General features: G+C 35.2%; 1 protein-coding gene across 1 annotated transcript in view; it reads left to right on the top strand.

Moving 5' to 3' along the window:
• The window catches only part of olf413 (DBH like monooxygenase olf413), a 540,455-nt gene that overhangs the window by 413,685 nt on the left and 103,666 nt on the right, over window positions 1-23,104 (top strand). The window contains exons 4-6 of the mRNA XM_083117445.1: window positions 6,426-6,512; window positions 12,203-12,397; window positions 21,586-21,913. Of these exons, the coding sequence (XP_082973571.1) occupies window positions 6,426-6,512; window positions 12,203-12,397; window positions 21,586-21,913 (610 nt within the window). The remainder of the gene's footprint in view (window positions 1-6,425; window positions 6,513-12,202; window positions 12,398-21,585; window positions 21,914-23,104) is intronic.

Here is a 23,104-nt window from a genome sequence, read left to right as displayed (position 1 = left end):
AGACGAGAAGAAAACATGGAATACATCCATATAAATAAATAAATTCAGCGTCAACCGTAAAATTATGCGGAGTAGCTGCATAGATACATGATAAAATTTCGGTTTTTGAAGCGCACTTAGTATTGGATCGAGTTCTTTACCTCGATGTCCTCGTTATAAATGCAAACATTTGTTCGTGTTTTACGGCGATATCTTGTATGTGTAATTATAGCAATTCTGTTACCAAATTTTCACTAGTAATATATTCCTTAGTAAGAGTCAGTCATATCACTTGGGAAAAAAAACACAAAAACAACCGCAGTAAGAAATAAGAACACATTTACAATAATTAATGGTGAACTTTGTACTTTATGGGTACATCTGTCATTGCTGTAGACATATATGTGCATTTCAGTTTGTGTAGGTCTATATATGAACTATAATTAAGCGTACATTATCTGATAGATACGAACCAATTACCAGGTAACAAGATAGCATCTACTATTGTAGTCCAATGCCAGATAAGCCGCATTCAGTATTGAGATGTTCGAACAGGAATAATCCGTTTAGCATGGGAACACTGATCACTTATTACTTGCTAGTTGTAATGGATGAAAAAATTTGTTTATCATGTGGGTGGTTATGTGTAATACATAGTTTCATAAATTTGTTGTAAAATATTACAGTATTGCAACAAATGTTGAATTCTAGATGTTAATTTCCAAAAATCTCAAGAATGTTGGGCCTTCTCTTATTCATTTCATTCTTTACACTTTAATAGCATCATACATGCACACGTGAAGCCTCGTTCAAAGTGAAAGTTTTTTGACTTAGGCTCTAAAAATACTTCACAATTTAACAAAAATGGTTAATTAAAGAAATGGAAAGAAAATTGAAGAAATGCCACAAATGCTCCTCACATATAATGAAGTATATTTAAAATTAAAGTTTGATAAATTTTTTATGCCGCGAAAGGCGCGGTTGAGTTGGTGTTTCAAGTCCACTTTATGCACAGTAAGGCTAATCGGGACTGGACCTACAGTTTAAAGTGGGATCCGAACCACTTGTGCCTACACCGGGTATCGAACCCGGGAACCCTTGATTACAAGGCGGCGACGCTACCACTGCGCCATCGGGGAGGCCCGGGGGAAAGGCGCGGATCTCATGAAATAATAAATGTAAATATCATTGACATGTGTCAATTCTGATACTCAATATTTGTTAAACGTGATGGATCCATGTGGTCGAATATTTGTTTTACGGGGTAGCTATTTGTTGACTTGTTATCAAGCTCAGGTTACATTGATGAACTTTCCTGCGTCAACATTGTTTGGCTATTTTTTTTTCAGCAAAGAAATTTCAGAGGATTTTGTTTCCGCGCGGGAGTGCGTACGTAAATGTGCAATTCGTAATTCAGAAATTGTTAAACCTTCGTAATATTCATTCGGTAAATGAGTTATTGTGTCTTCAATGTTTACCGACTTTGAAATCTCAAATGTCATTTATGTTAGAATTTAGAATTTGCTACAACTCTGTAAAAGCTATAACTCAAGAGTTTGATTAAACCATGGGAATACTATGTGATCCACTATACATGATGTATTACATTAGACCATTGTCTGTTTTGAAACTATGCCTAAATAATCTAGTTCGGAGAAGAATATTTGGTTTAATGTTTTGTTTATAACTTGGTTGATATAAGCTCACCTAGAGACATACTAGCTTAAGCAGTTAGGCTCGTGAAGATAGGGATATGGAGTTTCCAGCTTAAATGCACAATTTACACTATAAGTCAGTAAACAACCACAAATACACCTTCATACATGGTCTCAGTGTCACCTCTGGGTAGATCTTAATTATTTCAGCTTGTACTTTAGTTGCCTTTCTTTGAATGTAACGCACTTTTATTTTAGAAAATACGCATGAACCAATACGCAACGTAACCAAAACAGTACTATAAATCAAAGGCAAGGAAATTTTGGTTTCAGAGAACACCCATACTTTCTTAAAGTATATAGGCATTACTTCCATCTTTTTTTCCAGACAGGAAGGGTGCATCATGCACTGTTGCAGGAAGAATATAATGTTCAATTATTTGAACTTTTTTGAGCGTTTGAAATTTGTAAATATTGAAAAAGTAATACAAAATTTGGAATGAAACATTCACAAACAAATACTCGTGTGTTTTCTTATTTTTCCGTTTTATTAATAAACATACTCAAAAGATCCTTATAAAAGTGTTTGAAATGCATTAAAGATGTAGCATAAGTCTTTGAGTATATATACTATGGAGAAACATTTGTCGCCGGTTAATTTATATGGAAGAAATATATATTTTTAATATAGTTCTAAGTACCTGTTTTCTGTCTCGCTGAATATTCGCAAGACACTGCGACATTAAGTTATCAAGCCTGAATGTGCAGTCATCTCGTGATTTCGTTCCGTGTCGTGTTTACCGATATCGTGTTCAGAAACGTAATTACCATTGTCCGGCGTGCAAGACTTCAACAAGAGCCACTTTGATAATGGCAAGTTAACCACGCCTCTTCCTCTAGATTTTGATAATTAGAACTGAATAGTAGGTATGCAGCGTGATTATCTGCTACTCGATCTAGGATTCGAATACATCAATGGGGTATCTATTTAGCCCTACATGATCATAGAGCATATATCAAGCACATATTGCTTGAGATATTGTTGACAACATACTAGTTATCTTGTAACCTTTGAGAATCATCACGTGTTTATTGATAAGGTACAATGGCTATGAAAATTTAAAACGTTGTCCATTAAATTGTCTAGTACAATCTTGAATGAATTTAAATGTTTGGTGACCGATTCTTGACATTAATTTGTTTTCATGGACTTTTCGACACGTTATGAAATTTATTCAGTTTTTTTTTTCAAATATTCTTGTGTGTAACAGAATTACAAGTAACTTAGTTCCTTCATTTCTGGCTGAAATAGGTTCGAATCCTCTTAAGGCCACATCATGTAGAAGTGTGGAATTGATTCTTTGATATTTAATGGAAATGCGTACGTGCGTGTGTAAAAACATGTGTGCGCGCGCGAAGTGAATAGACTTCGATGTGCTTGCAAAGATGAAGACAAACCTTGATTTCCCAGTTATATTCCCTTTGGTTTGGGGAATCCTTATCATCCCTCGTTTAATTTGCACCATGCATTGAATGTATTGAATTATTGTTACATATAAAATATTTATCTCAAAATGATGTTTCTTCATATTTTTCTCCTTCATCAATATGTTAAAAAGGGCCTCCCCGATGGCGCAGTGGTAGCGTCGTCGCCTTGTAATCAAGGGGTCCCAGGTTCGATACCCGGTGGAAGCACAAGTGGCTCGGATCCCACTTTAAACTGTAGGTCCAGTCCCGATTAGCCTTACAGTGCATAAAGTAAACTTAAAACACCAAATCAATCAATCAATATGTTAAAAATATACAATAACAGGTAAGAATATTTTAAAGGGAAAGTTCAAATTTTCATGACGCGCATGAAATAAGTAACTATAGCCTTTTTAATCCCAGTTTATGTGCAGATAAGTTAATTGGGACTGGACCTACAGTTAAAGTAGGATCCGAATAATAGTGATAGTTAAAAACTCTTGGTCCTTATGTGTTAATTCAATGAATAGTTCATTTTAATGGTATTACGTACAATAGTGTATCAGCAAGATATTCTATAACTTCCACTTTATCTTCTCGTATTAAGCAGTCAGGTAAGTGTTAAGTAGAAGACAGGCAGATAGAGATGGCCATAAATTGAGGCAGCTATCTTATGGAATGAAGAGTTAATAATGTGATCATCTTCGCATAATTCTTTGGAGCTTGGGTTATCTCTTCCTTCAGCTGGCCTTTTTCCAATCTCTTTTTGTACAATTAAACGTCTCCTAACTTACCATGGTGGCGATCACCGTCTTTCCCAAGACTTTCTATCGTTCCGACCAGGAAGACCTCGGGACTTGCATCTCAATCTAGTGTATCCCTTTGTAGCTGTGAAGAGAAGGCAGGCCGATGCTTGTGTTTGTAGATTAGCTTATTGATCGCTACATTAATCAGATAAGCAAGCGTAACCCCCGAGATCGTGGATTTCTGACACCATCAGTCGTCCTTATCATACCCTGGACACGTATGAAAGGGGGTCCGTAAAGTATCAGTCTCCGACGCCGCATCTGCTATCTCCGCACATTCGAAGCCTTGTTTCACTGATTAGAAGAATCCCATCTGCTACTTTAGCACCTTATACTACCAGGATTGTTGGCTTTCTTCTGAACCCGATTCGCCCAAGAGGTTGCTCGAATTTGCGCTCTTGATGGTTATAGCCTCAATATCTTTGCCAACATCTGGATTTAGGATTTCTTAGATTCCCCCCTTATTCTACTGGAACTCTGCCAGAGTACCCTTTAATTCGACGCCCCTACCTCTTTTCTAATCACACTTTTTCCCTTCGCTACTCTTACATTTGACAGCAAGAAAAATTTCAAGGTGGTTCCTAATTCAAGAGAGAAATAGGGGACCACGGGCAGCTCTGCCGATAGTCTCTACTACAAAGAACTTAAGTAAATCTCCTGGTGCAATATTTACGGCAAATGGATGTGAAAGGTTTTGGAAGAGGAAGGCAAAAGAATTGTTACAACAGATAAGGTGGTCGTTAGCATCGATTACTTTTCGCGTTGTCCTGATCGCTCAATCTGAAATGGCGCTGTGCATGTTCAAATCGTTACGGTGAGCTAAGTGTTTTCAAGATTTTTCTTCGGCCTATCAGTATTCTTTCTTTATATGAAGAAAATGAAAACGGAAGATGGTGACAGAAGAAGAATCTTCAATAGCTATTAGGAATCGCTTAGGCTACGTCCGCACTAATAGGTGGAAACGTTCATTTCCGTCACTTTCTGAAGTGAACCGCAAAACTTGAAATGAGGTATTATGTAGATGTGCTATTGATATCACTAAGGGAAAATTCATTTCGGTTCACTTCTTAATGATCAGTTCGACATTGTGGGTAATGTAATTTCACTCAATAGTGAATTATTTAATTTGGTTTGAAATGTATGTGCGCGTTTGCAGTTCTCAGTACTGAGATTCTAACCCTTTTCATGAGTATGGACAAAAACAGAAACTTAATGTTTTATTACATGGTCCTGCTAATAACAGACATAGCTCTATCATCCATAAAATGCCAATTAGCTTATATGCATAATGTGGACTTAAATAGTGTCAGGGTTGGTAATTTATACTGTTTGAAGCGATTAAATATTCTCTTTATATAGAAATAAACTTATGTGTTTAAGTCCACTTTGCTTAGATGAGATAGGGCTGAACCTTCAGTTACAAGTGGGATGCGATTCATTGTGCAATGCCCGAGATTGAACCCACCACCCCTTAATTACAAAGCAACAGCATTACCACCACGCCATCGGGGATATTTCTTTCCTTAGAACGAACTAATTTTTTGTACTAGAATGGGGATAATTAATTCTTAATGGAGTAATCATCTTAGTGGAAGCAGTAACAAAACTTGTCTCTTATGTGTGAGACAATTACAAATTACAAATCATGAGACATTACCATTATCTATAATGCGTGCACAATAGTGCAGTATTTTGTACTACTGCCTATTATATACGTAGATGGGATCCACATCTACCTTCTCAACTACCTATTTTAATTTATGTCAGTAAACATTTGAGATACAGATAAGAATTTTGCACTGATTCGTTAATACAATGATGAACTGTACCGTGCAACCAGCGAGCAATTAAAAACACTGATCTATCTTTAAAGTGAATGCAATTGACACGTAGCATTAATGTGTCACATATTTTTAAACAATTCGCATGGTTTGGAGAAACTATTATGACCACGCATATTACTTGTTTGTTATTTCTCATTTAATCGTTTTTTGGTAATTTGAACCCAACATAAATTGATCACATGCATTAGGCGAAACTTTGAATAGCTTGTTTATGCAATTCCATTGTGTATATGCCAACCTCCGTGGGTATCACAGCACGCTACAACGCCAGGGTTCCGGATTCGAATCCCGGCCTGGGTATGGGTGTTCTTTGTGAGAACCCCTTAATCAATTTCATCATATCATCACTGATCCTCATCGTCGCGATTAGCCACAATCATCAGAAAAGCGATGTAAAATGACCAAATAAAAAAATCCATTCCGCATAAAATATTAATTTTCAGCAGGTAGTTTCTTGGCTATTCATTCTATTCCTGTATCAATGACAAAATTAATGCCGTGACTGGATAAATACTTGTATAACATTGTAATATTAATGATTAATAGCAATAAAATGAGTGAAATGTGTATGGAATATAAGGTCTGTAATATTGTTTTTAGTGTTTCGTAGGGTTCATATGTGTCCAGGACCAGTGTGTTTGAGATCTAATATCTCCTTTCTCTTTTATCCCCAGGTGAGACTCCCCGACACAGAAGACTATCTGTACTGGTGCAAAATATTTAAGTTACCAAATATAAACCGGAAGAATCATATGATCAGGGTGAGTAGAAAACATTTAAAATATTATATTACTATTGATTTATATAATATATAAATAATGTATGAAATAACAAGTGTTTTAAGGTCAAGGGGTGATAGATCAGGCTCTTTCGGTTTTCCTTAGTTGTGGTGATTTACAATCGTCAACGAGTTACATATAAAATAGGATATTAAAATAATTCAATGAATTTATCCAATAAACAAAATAGTGTTTGCACACAGCAAGTAGCTTCTATATTTGAGCAAGAAAATAAATAAAATTACAGTTGTTCTCAGAAATTATTCATGTCCAACTGAATAGGGTACTTCAAGAAAGTTGTGTTTCCTCCCTCACGCAGTCCAAATTATCCCCCAAAATCTCAACTACAAACTTGTTAAAATCACAAATTTCAACAAGACTTACAAATGTTACAAGGTCTAGTAAATACATATATTTATATGTAGGGTTAATTTGACACGTATTTATCAGGAGGGAAATATGAAAACACTACTTTCCACTCATCAAATAATTCACTGAAATCGAAATACGATGACGTTTCCAATAGTATAATTGATAACAGGACGAAAAGAAATGTTGTCAAAATTGTTGTAAGACATTTTGAATTATATGTAAAGAGATACATGCACGAACATTTGTTTAACTATTACGATCAGAAAGATAAAAAAATAGAAGAATGGAGTTCTTGGATTAGAGAAGGATAACAATGAAGACACAACCACAATGTAATGAAGATGGAAAGCTGGACTCTGACAAGTTCCTTTTTGATGTTTTAATTGTCAAGAAATTTAAATGAGCAGATAGCCTTTTTCATGTCGATTTCATATTGGCTATAAAATATTTATCTTGACTGTTTGTGCTTTTTTATATAAAGTAACAAATATAAAGGATGAACTACATCAAATGTTGAAGTTTTATAACAGATGTAAATCGAAAATCACATTATGTAAACTAAACACAACGTATGAAATATTATTTCACAATACTCCACTAGAATATAATGATTTATTTGTACTTGCACTGTAATGTAATATATTCCTACTTATACACTTTAAAAGAAAATGTAACAAATGTGCTTTATATTCTATTTCGATGACATAAAAATAACAGAAAAATAACACCTTTCTATATGTCACTGAGATTAATATATAACGTAATATGTTTGTATATTAGCGAAGTCACTAATTATAAACGTTACCATATATATCTGGAAAGCACACTAAAATTTAAGAAATGAAACGTTTTTCACAAAGTTGTTAATACCGTGCGTCCATTTCCTTGCGAGGCCGATAGATCGGGAGAAGTGTGGCAGGCGGCGCTAGCGGAGATGCCGCCGACATTTTCGACCAGTAACGTCCCGCTTATTTTTATGGACATATTTTTAGCATGCAGATATTTATCAGGGAATGTCTGTGCAAATTGACTACAGACGTCTGAGCACGAGTCTGTCTTCACGGAAGTGTCATACAAAAAAGTATTTGTTCAAACGTGAACTTTGCGGCTGGCATTACAATCGCCTCACTTACACACAACACACACACACTGCAATTACACAAAGAAGTAGCACGGCAAATAACCAAAAACCACACTCTTTCACACAGTACGAAATTAACATTCTTGGTTCAAGGTCTGTTGCTTACTCCATTCGCAGCTCTGTCCAGGGCACCTGTAGTCGCGAAGGAAAGAACAACTCAAGTTGGAGCTTTCAGATTGCAAACAATGCTCACGAAAACCATTGCCTTTTAACGGTTTCGTCTGCAACGTAACCTTGATACAGTGTTGCACATTCGAAACCTCCAAACGATTCCGAGCGAAGCAAGACGCTATCGAGGGTAAACTTAAGCGGGACGTTACTGGTCGAAAATGTCGGCATCTCCGCTAGCGCCGCCCGCCACACTTTTCCCGATCTCTCGTCCTCGCAAGAAATTGGACGCACTGTATCTGCCAAACATTATGAATACGTATAAGTTGATGCAGACTGTGATCTATAATTTTAGATACATGTATAACGTAATCTGTTCGTATATTAGTCAAGTAACTTATGCAGGCATCAATGATTACAGTACTATGTTTACACTGTACTGTCGAAGACAAGGCCTGTTGTTATCGTTATTTGCGACTATTTTATTGCAAAAATACAATACAAGCTAATGGCAATACGTTTATGAAAGTATTGAGCCTTTAGTTAATTCAATCTAGTATTTTAATTACCACACCACAGAAAATACCTCATTGAAATATTTTTCTAAATAACAATAGTTTAATTGAATATATTGAAGTCATGAATTTCCGTATAAGTAATACATTTGTTTCACTGGAAAATTCTCAGAAAAGCAAGATAAGCTTAGCCCGAATTATTCAGAAACTGCAGATTATACGAATACTGAATCAAGAAAAGAGCCAAGTATATTTTTATCAAGAATAATAATGAATTCTGAATCAGATGAAGGATAGAGTGCTAAGGAGTTTTAGATCAGAGACTTTAAGGGGAAATTTTAAATATACCATCAGATGAATCTTTATAAGCTTTAAGTCTGAAGATCCGAGAATGTATGTGGAAGAAAGTACCCAAAAATTACATCCGAAACAATTTTGGAAGCATAGTTGCTACAATGGTATATGTACGTGATCTTTATTGTGGAGTCTGCTTCAAAAAAAAAGGCCAAGTGCTGGAGGTTAAATTTAATAATATAATTTAATATTATTCACCACAAATATTTTTCAAATAAACACAAGAGAAAATGAACAAAATATTTTTTATCGTAATTGTAATTTATGAAGGAGAAACCACGCAAGCCAAATATCATCTGTCATACACGGAAACACTTATTCACAAAAATATTAGCAGTGAAATAAAATTTAAGACGTCAAGATACATAATAGCTACAACAATATATCTAATGACTTCAAACATAATTTATCCGAATTTATACATAGTTTCCGAACTTATTGAAATAAATTTGTGGCTAGATAACAGAATTTTACCTCAAAATCATGGACAATTTTGAATAAACTCTTATAAAATACCTATCTTTTGCACAAAACATTGGATGAGCAAAAATCACGCCCAACGAAGGTTTATTCTGCACAATTGTTACTTCATTTTGAAGGTGATATAATATAAATAAGACACAATTACAACGTGATACTTGAGGAAAATTTACGACAAGAAAACTTGATATGTCAGCCTGAAGTCAACCTTGTTTTGTCATTGGAATCTAATTAGTCGATACCTGGAAAATATCTTCTATCGTTTCGCTTTCAGATGCATAATTATATTATACATTTGTTCAATAGCAATCAAAATCCATAGAAGAAAAATGAACGACTATACTGCTTATATACAGAAAATGAGATGGCCGTATTAAAAGAAGTAAATTCCATTGGTATTAATAATTGAAAGCTAATCAGCTTTGAAGCTGCATCAAGGAACAAGTTATAGCTTACAATTTGAGCAGAAGTAATTATGGCTATTAATGTGTGCAATATGAAATATTAGGTGGAACACAATACCATATTTGATTACATAACTGTGACTATTAAAGTTCGTCAAATTTGGTTCAACAAAATAACAAACGATCGGTATTGTAACTCACCGCCTGCTTTTGCAACGTTATTGTTAATTGCTAACGTAATTGCTAAAAGTGAATTTTGAAAATAATTATTGAGTTGGACATAATTGTTGATCTGTTAAATCTGCATCAAACCTGTAAACGAAACCGCACACATTTCGTCTAAAATGAAAAAAAATAAACTTTTATGATTTAGCGACGGAGGAATAATTCTTCTTAATAAAATTGTGCAGACATCAGATAAATTACATTTGTATATGTCTGATTTCCAGAGTTCTCTTCTGAAAAACACATACTCTATGGATTCACCAACACGTTTCTAATTTGTAAAGATGATTTCCTTATCAGAAGAGTTTAACGAAGAATAGTGTGAATAGTCTTTTGGCCTACAGATAATTACTATGTGCACGGGACAAATATTACAGATATATTATGGATTTTAGAAAAAAATAAACTTCTGAACGTAGCTTTCAAAAATATCTTGCAAGAAATTCCATCATCAGTGAATAAAAATTGACCTATGACTTCATCCTCACATCTTCATTTGAAATGTTTTCACAGTATTGATATTTGTGGTTTATTTCTACATACACATATACAATAATAGGAAACGACATATGTTGCCAATTTTAGATCACTGGGGCCTCCATTTAACATGAGAGGCAATACCATTCTAATTGTTGATTGTAATTTGTTTTTGAATATCTGCATTTACCTTCGTAGAGTTACATGCAATAAGAACTACGGAGTAGGAAAAAGATATTTTATATTTCCTAGTTGTCCGAAAATAAATAGAATTTTAATATTGGATAAGTAACTTCATAACATTGTGATTCAATTATTAAAAGAAACCACCAAAATCTGGAATGCAATTTGAGATGCATGGAATGTAATATTCTTTTATTAAGAAAAGAAAGCCTGAAGGACAATATTCTGGACACTTAAGAAGAACTTGTCTTTAATAACAATGATGAAAGTAGTAATAATCAAATTTATAATTAAAAATGTAATGTACGAGAACCATCATAAATATGAGAAGAAAGGAAATTCTGTTGTAACACCGAATAATTAGAGTGATAATTCTTGGAAGAAGAACGTTTCAAAATTACCTTAAGAAAATATGTTTAAGAAGAAGTAATCAAGCAACAGCTACTAGATCCAGGACGATACTAATTGACATAAATTTGGCAATAAAGCATAATTGAACGCAAGAAGATATAATCGGAAATGATACATAAATAACTTACACATACATTGTGTGTGTATGTGATATAAAATTCAAGATGTCTGTACTTGATATTGTATCTTTCAGCAGAAAAGTTAAAGTGGACATGTTAAATCCTAAGAAAATCAATTTCAGCAACACTAATTAATTTAGAATTAAACCACTTCATTGGTCGTGTATACATATCAATAATTATACTTAAAGAAAAAAGCATACTTCGCAGGATTCATGGACCAGAAATGGTTTATTTTTAAATATACAGACTTGGTTGAGGCAACAACCTTTTTAAAAGAAATCCATGGATAATAGCAAGATCAAATTCATTATTTCATCGAATGGCGCACCTAATAACTGCACGGAAAGGAAATTGGATAAAAATTTTCAAAGGTTTTCTGAACTTACAAGAAATCAGAGAGATTTTCAAGTATCTAGGATTTTATGCTTTTCTCTTTGATGGCAAATGCCTGCAAAGGAGAAGAATGTTCGCTCACAAAGAAGGAATGAAGAAATTAAAGTGGTCGTAGAAAACAACATTCAAAAATCCTTTACTCATACTGCGTGGGGAGTAAAAGCGATAGAAATTTAAAAATATATATTTCGTTGTATTTCATCACTGAATACTGAATTGTACAAAAACGTTCCTTTTAGTGTCAAAAAACAATAGTATCATACATGTATGTTAATATCATGTAATGTTGTGGCAAAACTTAAATTTTAACCCGAAGGTGGCCTCAATGTAGATCTTTTCAAAAGAAAAATTAGTTTTTAAATTGTTAGTTTAAATTTTTTAAGCCTATGGTAGAGTTTTGAAAATTACATGGGCGCCTATTTCATCTTTTGCTATGCATCACCCGAGCATAAATAGCTAATAGACGCCCCGACGCTGCCCGTTCCAGTATGAACCTATCCACGAGAGCGACACCGGCAGTGGACCATACATGCATCATGTGATCATCTTCGAGTGTCACGGAAATGATGATGAATTTGAGGAGCATGCACGTGATGAAGGCCGCAGCTGCTATCAACCCAACATGCCTCCGCTGTTCTTCAACTGCAACAACGTCCTGGTAGCTTGGGCCATCGGTTCTGAGGTAAGTTACTTTCTCGTGATATTTTCCTTAAGCAACACACATTATTGTTGTTGTCATTGTTTTAACGTTGTCATGAAACAAACATCATTTAATTGTTACAATATTTCATGTTATTATTTAGTATTTTTAAAATTAGTTAAAGCATGGTATTGCATGTTATACGCTACGTATCATATCTATTATTCGTTTTATTAGTATTATTACTCTAAATGCTAGTAATTATGCATCATCATTATTATTATAGATATTATAATATTATGTATATAAGTGACATTATTATTGTGAGGTTGTTGTAAAAATAGTTCAATTTTAATTTACGTTACTCTGAAAAATTAATTATGATCAACATTGTAATTACAGCTTCTCGTTGTAGAAATTCTTCCACGTTTTAATTAATTAGTCAAAATTAAAGCTTTCAGAGGTAAATAAAAAAGACAAAAGAACAATCATTACGCTTAGATAAACTTTAGTATGAAAACGATTATCGCTTTATCTCAAATTCTGTTAAATTGTTACAATTTTTTTACTGTATATTACAAGAAAATAATTGAAAATATTGTCATAGAAAGTACAGGAACCTTTATTCACATGAAGATTAAGATCCGAAAATTATAATTTTTATGAGCCCTTACCCCCTAAACCTGTACTACCTACTATTATTTCAATGCAAGATCTTCTTTCTTCAAAGTTATTAAGCATGCTTTATGTATTCTGGAATAATTCCCATATGGCATTTTAATTGTTAAGAGCATTGTTACATTTGAGTAGTAGCTTACCGTTTCACGCATCCCTCTGATGATTGATTGATTGAATTACGTTATTTTACGTAGCTTTTCTGCCACTTTTATGACTGATAAGTATGTACCTTTGACTGTGACTTCAGTGCCCGTTGTATTGATTTGTTTCTGTAAATCGAGATAGCTTTATTGTTGTATAACATTAGAAATGAGTAAACTTTACAAGACAAAGTTACCATTCAATGAGCAGAATGATTAACGATGAACGATTGTGGGCAATATCACATTGCTATGAAATATAAACGATCGTAGGAAAAACAATATATGAAAAGCCAAATAGTTCATTATAAATATTTTAATGGGTGTAATTATTATTATTTCAAACTTGGTATTCGTTTTTATCGTCTTAGAGGAATGGAAGGCTAATGTGAAATATTTTCATTAATAATAGTAATTGTTTCAGCAAAATATTTAGATTCCATTTAAATTCTTTATAATTGAACATAGCTATATTACTGTGTGATTCCTACGAAATAGGCTTATTATGTTGAGGTACAATCCAAGATATGAAATCAATGCAGGTTAAGGCGAGGAGGGACAATTTCCCCTAGGTCTTTCTCGCTGGGGCAGCTGCTGATCACTGTTGCCAACTTCGCTCTTTTGGAGCCAGATCTGGCTCTTTCGTGCACTCGTTTGACTGTGAACTGTGGCACCCGCCCTCTGCCCCACTATGATGCCACCACTGGCTCCGGCCCGTAAATACCAACTTTTGCCATGAGTGTACATTTTGCACGTGACGTGATATTTGAATAGCTATAGGCTGCGTCTCCCACCTCTTCTTTCCTCCCCATGTATTTTTATATATAGCGCTGTGGCTAAGATGAAGATGACAATTTTGTTATCCGGGAACCCTTTATTTTCGATTTTATATTAACATCATTGGATTATTGAGATGGGTGATGCCACCAAATCTAGGCGGCGAAAACTAAGAATAAATTGCCATCACTTTAAAGCTAATGGTAATAGCAGCACCCCCACCCCTCTGACAACTAAAATTACCCTAGTAGGCACTTTATGCAGCCTTCGTTAATCTAGATCCTTGAAAGTCCTCTTTAGCTATATTAATGGTGAAATTTAGCTCATCAGGTTTGGCAACACTGCCAGGATGGCCGTAGGAGGCAAGGAGAAATTCACTAGGCTTATGGGACCATTATTTTATTCGTTCTCTCGGGAATATCAAACATCCGATGACGTAGAAAAGTACGTGGACGGAAAAAGGACACGTTGAACTATGTCATAGTAGTAGGAAAAGTCGAAACTCCCATTTAATGAGCCGTAACTTGAAGTTGAAGTTGATGTCCCATAAGGAATACATGGGATTCGGTAAATACTAATTCATCATATTTTTCAAAAATCGTATAAGGCTTAATAATCAACTTAGGAAACCGCATCCACTTGCCACATGGGGAGAAATTCATACTCTTCATTTCCGGCGGAGATCTTTTTAGTAGCATTACTCATTCCGACGATATTGGAATAAATGCATGCCTGGTGCGTAATTGTCCCTCTTCGCCTTAAGTCAATTGGGACATGTGGGTGCATGGGCGTACACACAATTTAGCATCATTCTTGGTCACCATTGAAACCAAATTTTTCATTTTGGAATAACATTTAAGGGATGAATATGCCATTTAACCTTTCGCATATTCATCGAGATTTTCGTTCCTGTAGTTAATGTAGCACTTTAAATATGCAATTAAAATTACTCATTACACAATAAAAGTTTTCAATATAGTGAAATCATTTGTTATCAGAGTTACTATAGAAATATATACTCCTGTCCAGGAAGTTATGCAGTGGATAGAGTTTTAGAATGTGTAGCTTCCTATTTCCACCTGCACATTCATATTTTTTATTACCTCTGTAGAGACCAAACTGAAAGAACATTTGAAATTTTAACATTTTTTACAAAAATACAACTACAAATGCAACAATGGCTTTGTGGGTTCGATAGACATATAGTCATAAAATATATTGACGATATATTGATAGAATGATTATATAAACTATGAGAAGTTACATTTAGAATTGACTTGTTAGGAACATAAATACAATATTGCAATAATGCTAGTTAGAACTAGGCGTCCCAAATGTTTGAGAACTTGTCGCTAGAGGCAAGATGTATCTCAAAATAGTATCGTCTTTTTAAATTGTGGTTCAGAATATAAATGAATTGCTATTTTGTTTATGTATCATCAGCCATTTTGGTTACTGAGTATGCTATAAGAGACGAAATGAGATAAATGAAGCGTACCAAAAACGAAGAATCATGGAAATTGAAACCAATTTTTGCACAATCACACGAAACCTCAGTCAGGATGCTTAATTAAAGATACCACACAAGGGTATACCGTTGGGCGAATTTTGTAAGCACTAGAACGTTTGTTGGACAGTGCTCTAAACTCCAAATGAAATCATGGATTAAACAAAAAAAAGAATTAATCCTTTTAAACAAAGCTTTGTAATTATGCTGAATTGCGATGATTGAATTGGCTTTTAGAAGCAATTTTTTGGTGTATTGGTTTGTTTGGAATTCACGTTTCCAAAGCCTGATTCCTGTTCTCCGTGTGGATTTACGAAATAAATTTTCATCGGAATCCAAGCCTGAATTTATTAACATTTTGAGGTTTCCATTGATTTTCAACTCTCTCTCTTTTTTCCCTAAATGAAATACCGGAAATGTATGTCGTTCTGTAGAAAATTCTGCTTTTTAAAAATGACGAACATGTTAATATTCTACCTTATTCAACACATGGAGCGGATGCGACCTCCCCGATGCCATAGTGGTAACGCTGTTGCATTTTAATCAAGGGGTCCAAGGTTCGATAACATCGGTTGAGGCACATTGTGGTCTCAAGCAAGCTTTGACAAACGTGCAGCGAATGCATATAATCATTATTCCCCTTTTTTGTTTAATGGTGGCCCATATTTTCTGTCATTTGACCAAGTTTATGGACTAATTAATATCATTAAACTATGTACACGGTAATGGATACAAAGAACGAATTGTCAGAAATTTTCAAGTAAAATAAATAAGAATATTACAAGTCGAAATGGCTTTCTCTTTATTTTACTTTTGTACGATGAAGATGAATAATGAACTGATGAATGAAATGGATGAGATTGTGGGACAAGCTCAATGATACACCCATGCCTTACCCCGATGTTCTAATCTTTGACCTCGGTGGAGGCACATAGTGGTTCGGATCCCACTTTAAACTGTAGGTCCAGTCCCGATTAACCTTACTGTGCATAAAGTGGACTTAAAACACCAACTCAATGAATCAGTCAGTAAGTAGTCTTTGACCTGTGGTTTCGTATCACGTAACGCTGAACACTCCGCCACGAAGCCCGGTACTTGAAATATCTCAAAGCGCTAGTTGCACAATATGCCTTTGTCTAACTTATTATTTCCCGCCGTCGTTGCATTTCGTTGACAAATGAAATCTTGGGAACCTCCTAACCAAAAGTGGTTTGACGTTCTTCTTTTTTTTTCTCCTTTTCTATTTTCCCCCTTCCTTCTCCCCTACTCTCGAGGCTCTTACGCATTTGGAAGTTCTCCGCAAGAGTTTAGTGTTCCATTGAATAAAGGGAACGGGTTTGGCCCTCGATATTCATCTCCTGCACGGTCAGTTCCATTCATTGCCGGGAACTGGTTCCTTCGCTCGGCCTTCCTTTTTGCGGCTCTCGAGGGAAAATAAATGTGGCGCGTGACCGTGGCAAAGTGGCCATGGTTCCTGCTACGGTTTCCTCGAGAGGAGAGATCTGCGAGCGTAATACCAACCGGTACAAAGAGCATCTGAAAATCATAACGTCCTTCACACTTCACAATTCACGTTGCTTATGAACTCTATACAATGCACAGAAATGGATTGTCTTTCTCTCTCTCTCTCTCTCTCTCTCTCTCTCGGTAAGAAAATTACACCCGGTTTTCCCTCAGGGCCAATTTGAAGAGAATGAAATGTATGGGTCTTTTTAAAAATACCTTGCAGTGATTTCAATATCTCCCAAATCCTGACGTATCCCTCAGACTGCTATGCGAAATTTGCAATTGTTTTTGTTTTTGTTAATAATAATGGTATTTGCATTTGTTCTAATTTCGCGTTGTTTGTCAGCCTTTTTAGGCTAATTGCGACGATGAAGTTGAAAGAAAGATTATATGAAATTGACGAAGGAACGCTCTCAAAGAGACACCCATTCCCACACCAGGACTCGCCGGCCCGCGTGGCAGAGTGGTTAGCAAATTGCGCTACGACGCCACGGGTCCCGGGTTCGAATCCTGGCCTCGGCATGGATATTTGTGGGTGTCCATTCATTGTTTCATAATAATAACATAAAAGTACACTCATGGAAACATATTAATTAACCCTACACCTTGTAGCTGGCCAGCAATTAATTAATACAATAACACAAAACCAGTAATGGTCAATCCGTCCATTACAGGGTGTCCATTCATTATTTCATCATATATCACTCATCCCATCTAAAAAGTAGATAAAAGTGGCACAAAAGCGATGTAATATAAAGCAAATCAATCAATCAATCAACCACACCAGGACTCGAACCAGTGGCGAGATCGTCAGTTCACCACTCAGTGTGCTCCGAGGCTGCTATGATAATTGAAAACAAATTACCTCAAATAATTAATAATAATTGTTTGTTGTTAGTTAATGTTGCGCACAGCAATGGCGAGATAGAGATATTCCAATGTTTCTACAATTAGTGCACAACATATAACATTTTAAATTATCTATAAGAGTTTTTATCAGCCCTCCACAATTGTTACTAATATGGGAATTGTCCGATATTTAGGATCCTTGCAAGCAATAGCTCTCAAGAAAGAATCACCTCAATTTTCGATGAGAGCATTTTATGTACAAAATCCACATTAACTTCAGCATCAAATGCTGTCTCTCTCTCAGAAAATAATGTTTCAAATGCACATGTAATAAGTGTATTATCCAATAATTGGAAATAATGGAATATGTGAAATACTTCTGTGTGTACACTATAAGTGGAGAGCTGAAATACAGCTTGAGAAATTTCTTGACATAAATTTCTCAATTCATCAACATCATGTGCATTAATGTTTACTTCATGGTAATATAATATTTCAAAACAATTAATCAAAATGATTATCGACATTTCCGTGGATGTTTTATTTATCCGTTGTGTGTTTAATCTCTTTGTTAAGTTAATGTTCTGTAATAGTAATAATAATAATTATAATAATGGTGATCCACCAATAAGCAGTATTTCGCATTAGGAACATGTTATTAACTTTAATCGGTTATAGGCTCAGATGTTACAAAACACCAGTTGCACTAAACTCTCAGGTACGAAACCCATCTAGGATGCAAGTTGGTTGGAATTTCACCATACTTCAGATTATGTAATTGCCACCTGATATAGGTATAATAATGTTTCTAAAATACTGGTTTGATATTTGTTAACTTGCGTTTCAAAAATACATTAATAGGTCTACTGCAGAATAAGTCATATACGGCAGACATGACATGAAATAACGAACGTAGCTTCTGAAACATCTTAAACGTGACCTACTGTATGTAGGGCACATATATAATTCACCCTATTCTGCATAGAATTAAATGTAGAGCTCACATCAAATAAAAATCCAATAATAGTAAATATTAGGTGCAAAGCACATTAGGCACATAAACTATTGGAATAGAGATCCTGTAATTATGGACAAAGTAAATATTTGAATATTGCATGCCACTGCGCTCTTATGATGTTACCTAAATTCTTGCATATGCATATCACTGTTAACGTTTTGATGATAATGGCATCAAATACAAATCTCAGGAACTTTATAGTCTAAAACTCCAAATTAGTGAAAAATGCCCCTACAGGAAGACCCAACGTTAACTTTTGTTTCACCATAGATACAAACTAGAATTTTGGCAAATGTTCGCAAAATATGATCGCTTCTTCAGCAAAGTTATCCTCAATATCGAATTTGTGTTTTCTATCTAATCTCACGTTGAATATAAAGAACAAAATTTCAGAGCATCTGTTTTATACCATGGGCCCTCTCACAGGTTAGAACAACCCTGGCTAAGAGGGCCGTGAGCATAATACGCTGGTGTGGCCAGCTATATGGAACCACACCCCTCTTCCCGACCTCGACGTTCAATGATTGCCGTTGGTAACGTTTCAAGAGTTTGCCGCCGAGAGCATGAGATTCGAGTCTGAAGAGGTGAAACATGAAAAACCCATTGGGATGTACGTGACAAGAGCAGGACTGTAGAGCTCACTTGCTCAATATGAATAAGTTTGCTTTTCTCCAACTCTATAAACGCGGAGGCAATGAAATCTCGAGCAACATAACGAGGGTGTGAAGTGTGTTTGAAAAACTATCTTACGTTTCAAATGCAACCTGGTAACAGAAGGGAAAGACTCCACGTCCAGGACATGCTAACATTGGCGTTATTTATTCACCAAATACACTGGAAGCAATCGTTCATTTCACTGTTATTTTGAATTGGAATTGAGCGCTAGTTTGTGATTCGTGCTGTTGACTTTGCTGCTTTGCTTTATTTATATATTTTTTGCAAAGTTAACTTCACAATAGAAGTAAAAACAATATTTATTTTTCTCGGTGTTAACTCACACCAGATTGTTTTTGCTGGATAACTCTTGTTGTTCGTTACTTGAATGCTGCCGAATCAGGTTTCACTAACCACCTAGCTATCGTTATCTTATGTGAAAAAGTTAAGTATACATGTATATTTACACAGTGGGAGGAGTGTTTATCTAAATTACTTTACAAGTTCGTAAGACGATTGCTTTCCTAAGTGGCATGGATAAAAATTCAGATTCAAATTGAAGCATATTATTTCATTTTCCAGCTCTAAGACAGGAATTTATAATCCTTAAAAGGACGCTTTCCGTGTAGTAGGTAGTATTTCCTTTTCGGTATTAATCCGCAGTAATGCATCTGAACTTTGCATTGTCCCGTTGTAAGTCTAAGCAGCTTAGTGTTGAGCACGTTCACTTCAATTGGACACAAGTTTTCTTTTTAACGTAAATTACCATTGAGGCCAAATTTTAAGGTTCTCTACATATTCTTGAGCTGTTTTCCCCTCACTTTATTCGGGGAATTCGAACTTAAGGACAGAGCTATTCAGAACTCTCTTCACATACCCCCACCTGCTCTACGTTTCAAAAGCGGAACAGGAAACCTAGTGTTACAACTTTGTTCCGACACTTTCTTTCAGAGGACAGCTACTATTTCCCCCCTATTCTTCAGTCTAGTTACCCAAAAGAGAACTTCACGCTTCTCTCTTCTCGGAATTGTTCTTGCTGTGCAGAGTGCCCTGGGCTAAGGCAAATCCTTCTTTGTCCGCGTCTTACCCTTTTTTTCTTTCAAGGCAATCAGTTCCCCTGCCTACTGCCCCATTCGAAGGAACTATGGCAGTATAAACAACGAAACAACCATTCCTTAGAATCTTGTTGGTTTCGCATTGGACGCCACTGATTGTTCCACGAGCAACCAGCCAGATCGAGATTCCTGTCCCAAGTCCAAGAGACAACAGGTCTCTGATGATAGCATCACGACAGGAAAAGCACAACGTGACATCATCCTCACACGAGATGAAAAGGCCTGAACTCAGAGTGGAGGACATAGCACCAATTCTCACTCTAGAACTCGTCCTTTATGCAAGTTCATCCACTCGTTTCGTTCCAGGCTTCCCATGAAAAGCAGAAACAAAAGAAATGCCTTTTTCTTCTTTCTGCGCTGGAAGCAACAACTTATATCCACATCGACTCTGACAGCCGAAATTGCATTAGTAGAAGAGAAGCGTTGTATCCAACTACAATGGACAAACGGTATTGATGCCAGTCAGGAAATCCGAAAATACTTAGGTTAGCGTAATATTCCGACAAAGAAGTTGCTGTTGAATTATTTTCATTCTAATTTTCACGACCTAACACAATCCCTTCAACATTAAAGTCAATTCTGAATATTCCTTCTAACTGCTTTATGACACAAACATTGAAATATTGTTATATTTCTTTTCTTAGCGATAAATTTAAATATTTCATGGCACTTATTAACGTGTATACATTCCAGGATCGTATTGCATGTTCATTATTTTAACATTGAAGAAAGCCTTGCTAATGTCAGTACGAAGATAGCGGGTAAATTGTAATGGATTTTGATGGTAAATTAGTTAATAATGCACGGTAACATTCGAAGGTTTAAAAGAAATAGCAGTGTAAAGCTCTGTTCTAAAACATAGTGGCAGTACACCTATGCAGGCAAGTACACTTCGAAAATTATTCTAATAATTTATTTACTTTGGTTGATTGTACATGTATAGGTGTTCATGAGTGTAATGAGTCTTTTTACTTTTTTCGTTGCAGGGCTTCACGTTTCCAACGAATGTGGGATACCCCTTGGATCCAAAATCAGGCCCTCTGTATTATATGATGGAGACACACTACGATAACCCAGGACAGCATGCAGGGGTAATAGACAACTCAGGAATACGAATATATTACACTCCCACTTTGAGAGAAAATGATGCTGGAATTCTTTCTGTTGGAATGGATCCTAACTGGAAACACATTATTCCTCCCGGGCAGACTGAAGTTGTTTCGGCAGGGCATTGCATCTCGGACTGCACAAGTCAGGCTATTCCACCGACTGGGATCAACATGTTTGCAGCCATCATGCATACGCATCTAATTGGTAATTGATGCTAATAAAGTTCTTATATTCGCATAGAAATGAAAAATGGTCACCTTTTTTTTTTAGCAATTTGTTGAAGAGTGGATTTTTATATGATATGTGCAATAACTAACTTGAAAATTAACACTTAGCCTGATAGTCAATTTCGCTTAACGAAGGTCACTTGCCGATAAACATAATATTTATCGAAAATCATTTTAACACGAATTTTGTTATTCTCACTTGGTTGAATTTGCAAACAATTCATCGATGAGATTCGCCTACTTTTGGAGGAACGCTCATAATTCAGCAAATAATGAAATATCACTTAATTATACTACCTAAGTGGAAATCTATATGATGTACACTCATACAAGAAATTAAGTTCTGACATTTTTCAAATTTTAGATTTTCTTTTTGCATGTTTACGTGAGAAAATATATTGCAAACTGCAAGATGTGAAAATGGTTGCTATGGACAAATGCAAGAAGCAAACTGCTAGTAAATATTTTACTTCATCACGAAGAAAGTGGAGATATTTTCTTGATTCAAACATCACATTTAAAATATGCTACTAAAAAGAAACATCGCGAACTGTTTTTCTGAAACTAAGAAAATTGCAAAATAATAAACTATACAATGTAATTAATTGAATCGCTTCAAACCAAAGAAGGCATTTAGAGATGTACAATAAGAATAAGAAATATGGAAATACTGAACATGTTGTAGTTTACAAATATACAATAAACTCTCCGAGAAAGAAAAATGAACAATAGATGATTTTTAACACACATCTCTACATTATGATGCAGGAATTCTAAAACTTGACATAGTAAATAAAATATTCACAAAATTGAAGGTAATAGTTTCATCATGTATTGTTTAAATGTATGACCTGTTTAGTTTGCAGGTTGGAGTAAAGCTAAAGGTAAGTTCTATCAACTTATATCTTAATGTTACTCTTGTGTTGTAATTATGTGAAAGTTAAAAAATGTTCGTACAAATATGAATGCATCTGTTCAGAATTTGATAACAGTCAGGTAAAAATCTTTCAAATTTATACATACTTCCCTACATTGTATCCACACTGATGTATCTCAGCAAGAGTGTAATCAGATCAATCAGTTCGAATCCAATAATTCGGTATTTTTCGCCTAGACATAAGTAGTAGTAGTAGTAGACATCAGAAGGTGTTCAGAGCCACTGAATGAG

This window comes from Lepisma saccharinum, chromosome 2 (assembly GCF_977018435.1).
Source record: "Lepisma saccharinum chromosome 2, izLepSacc3.1, whole genome shotgun sequence".
NCBI lineage: Eukaryota > Metazoa > Arthropoda > Insecta > Zygentoma > Lepismatidae > Lepisma > Lepisma saccharinum.
Note: the sequence above shows the minus strand (reverse complement) of the source record. Positions and strands in the feature narration are given on the sequence as shown.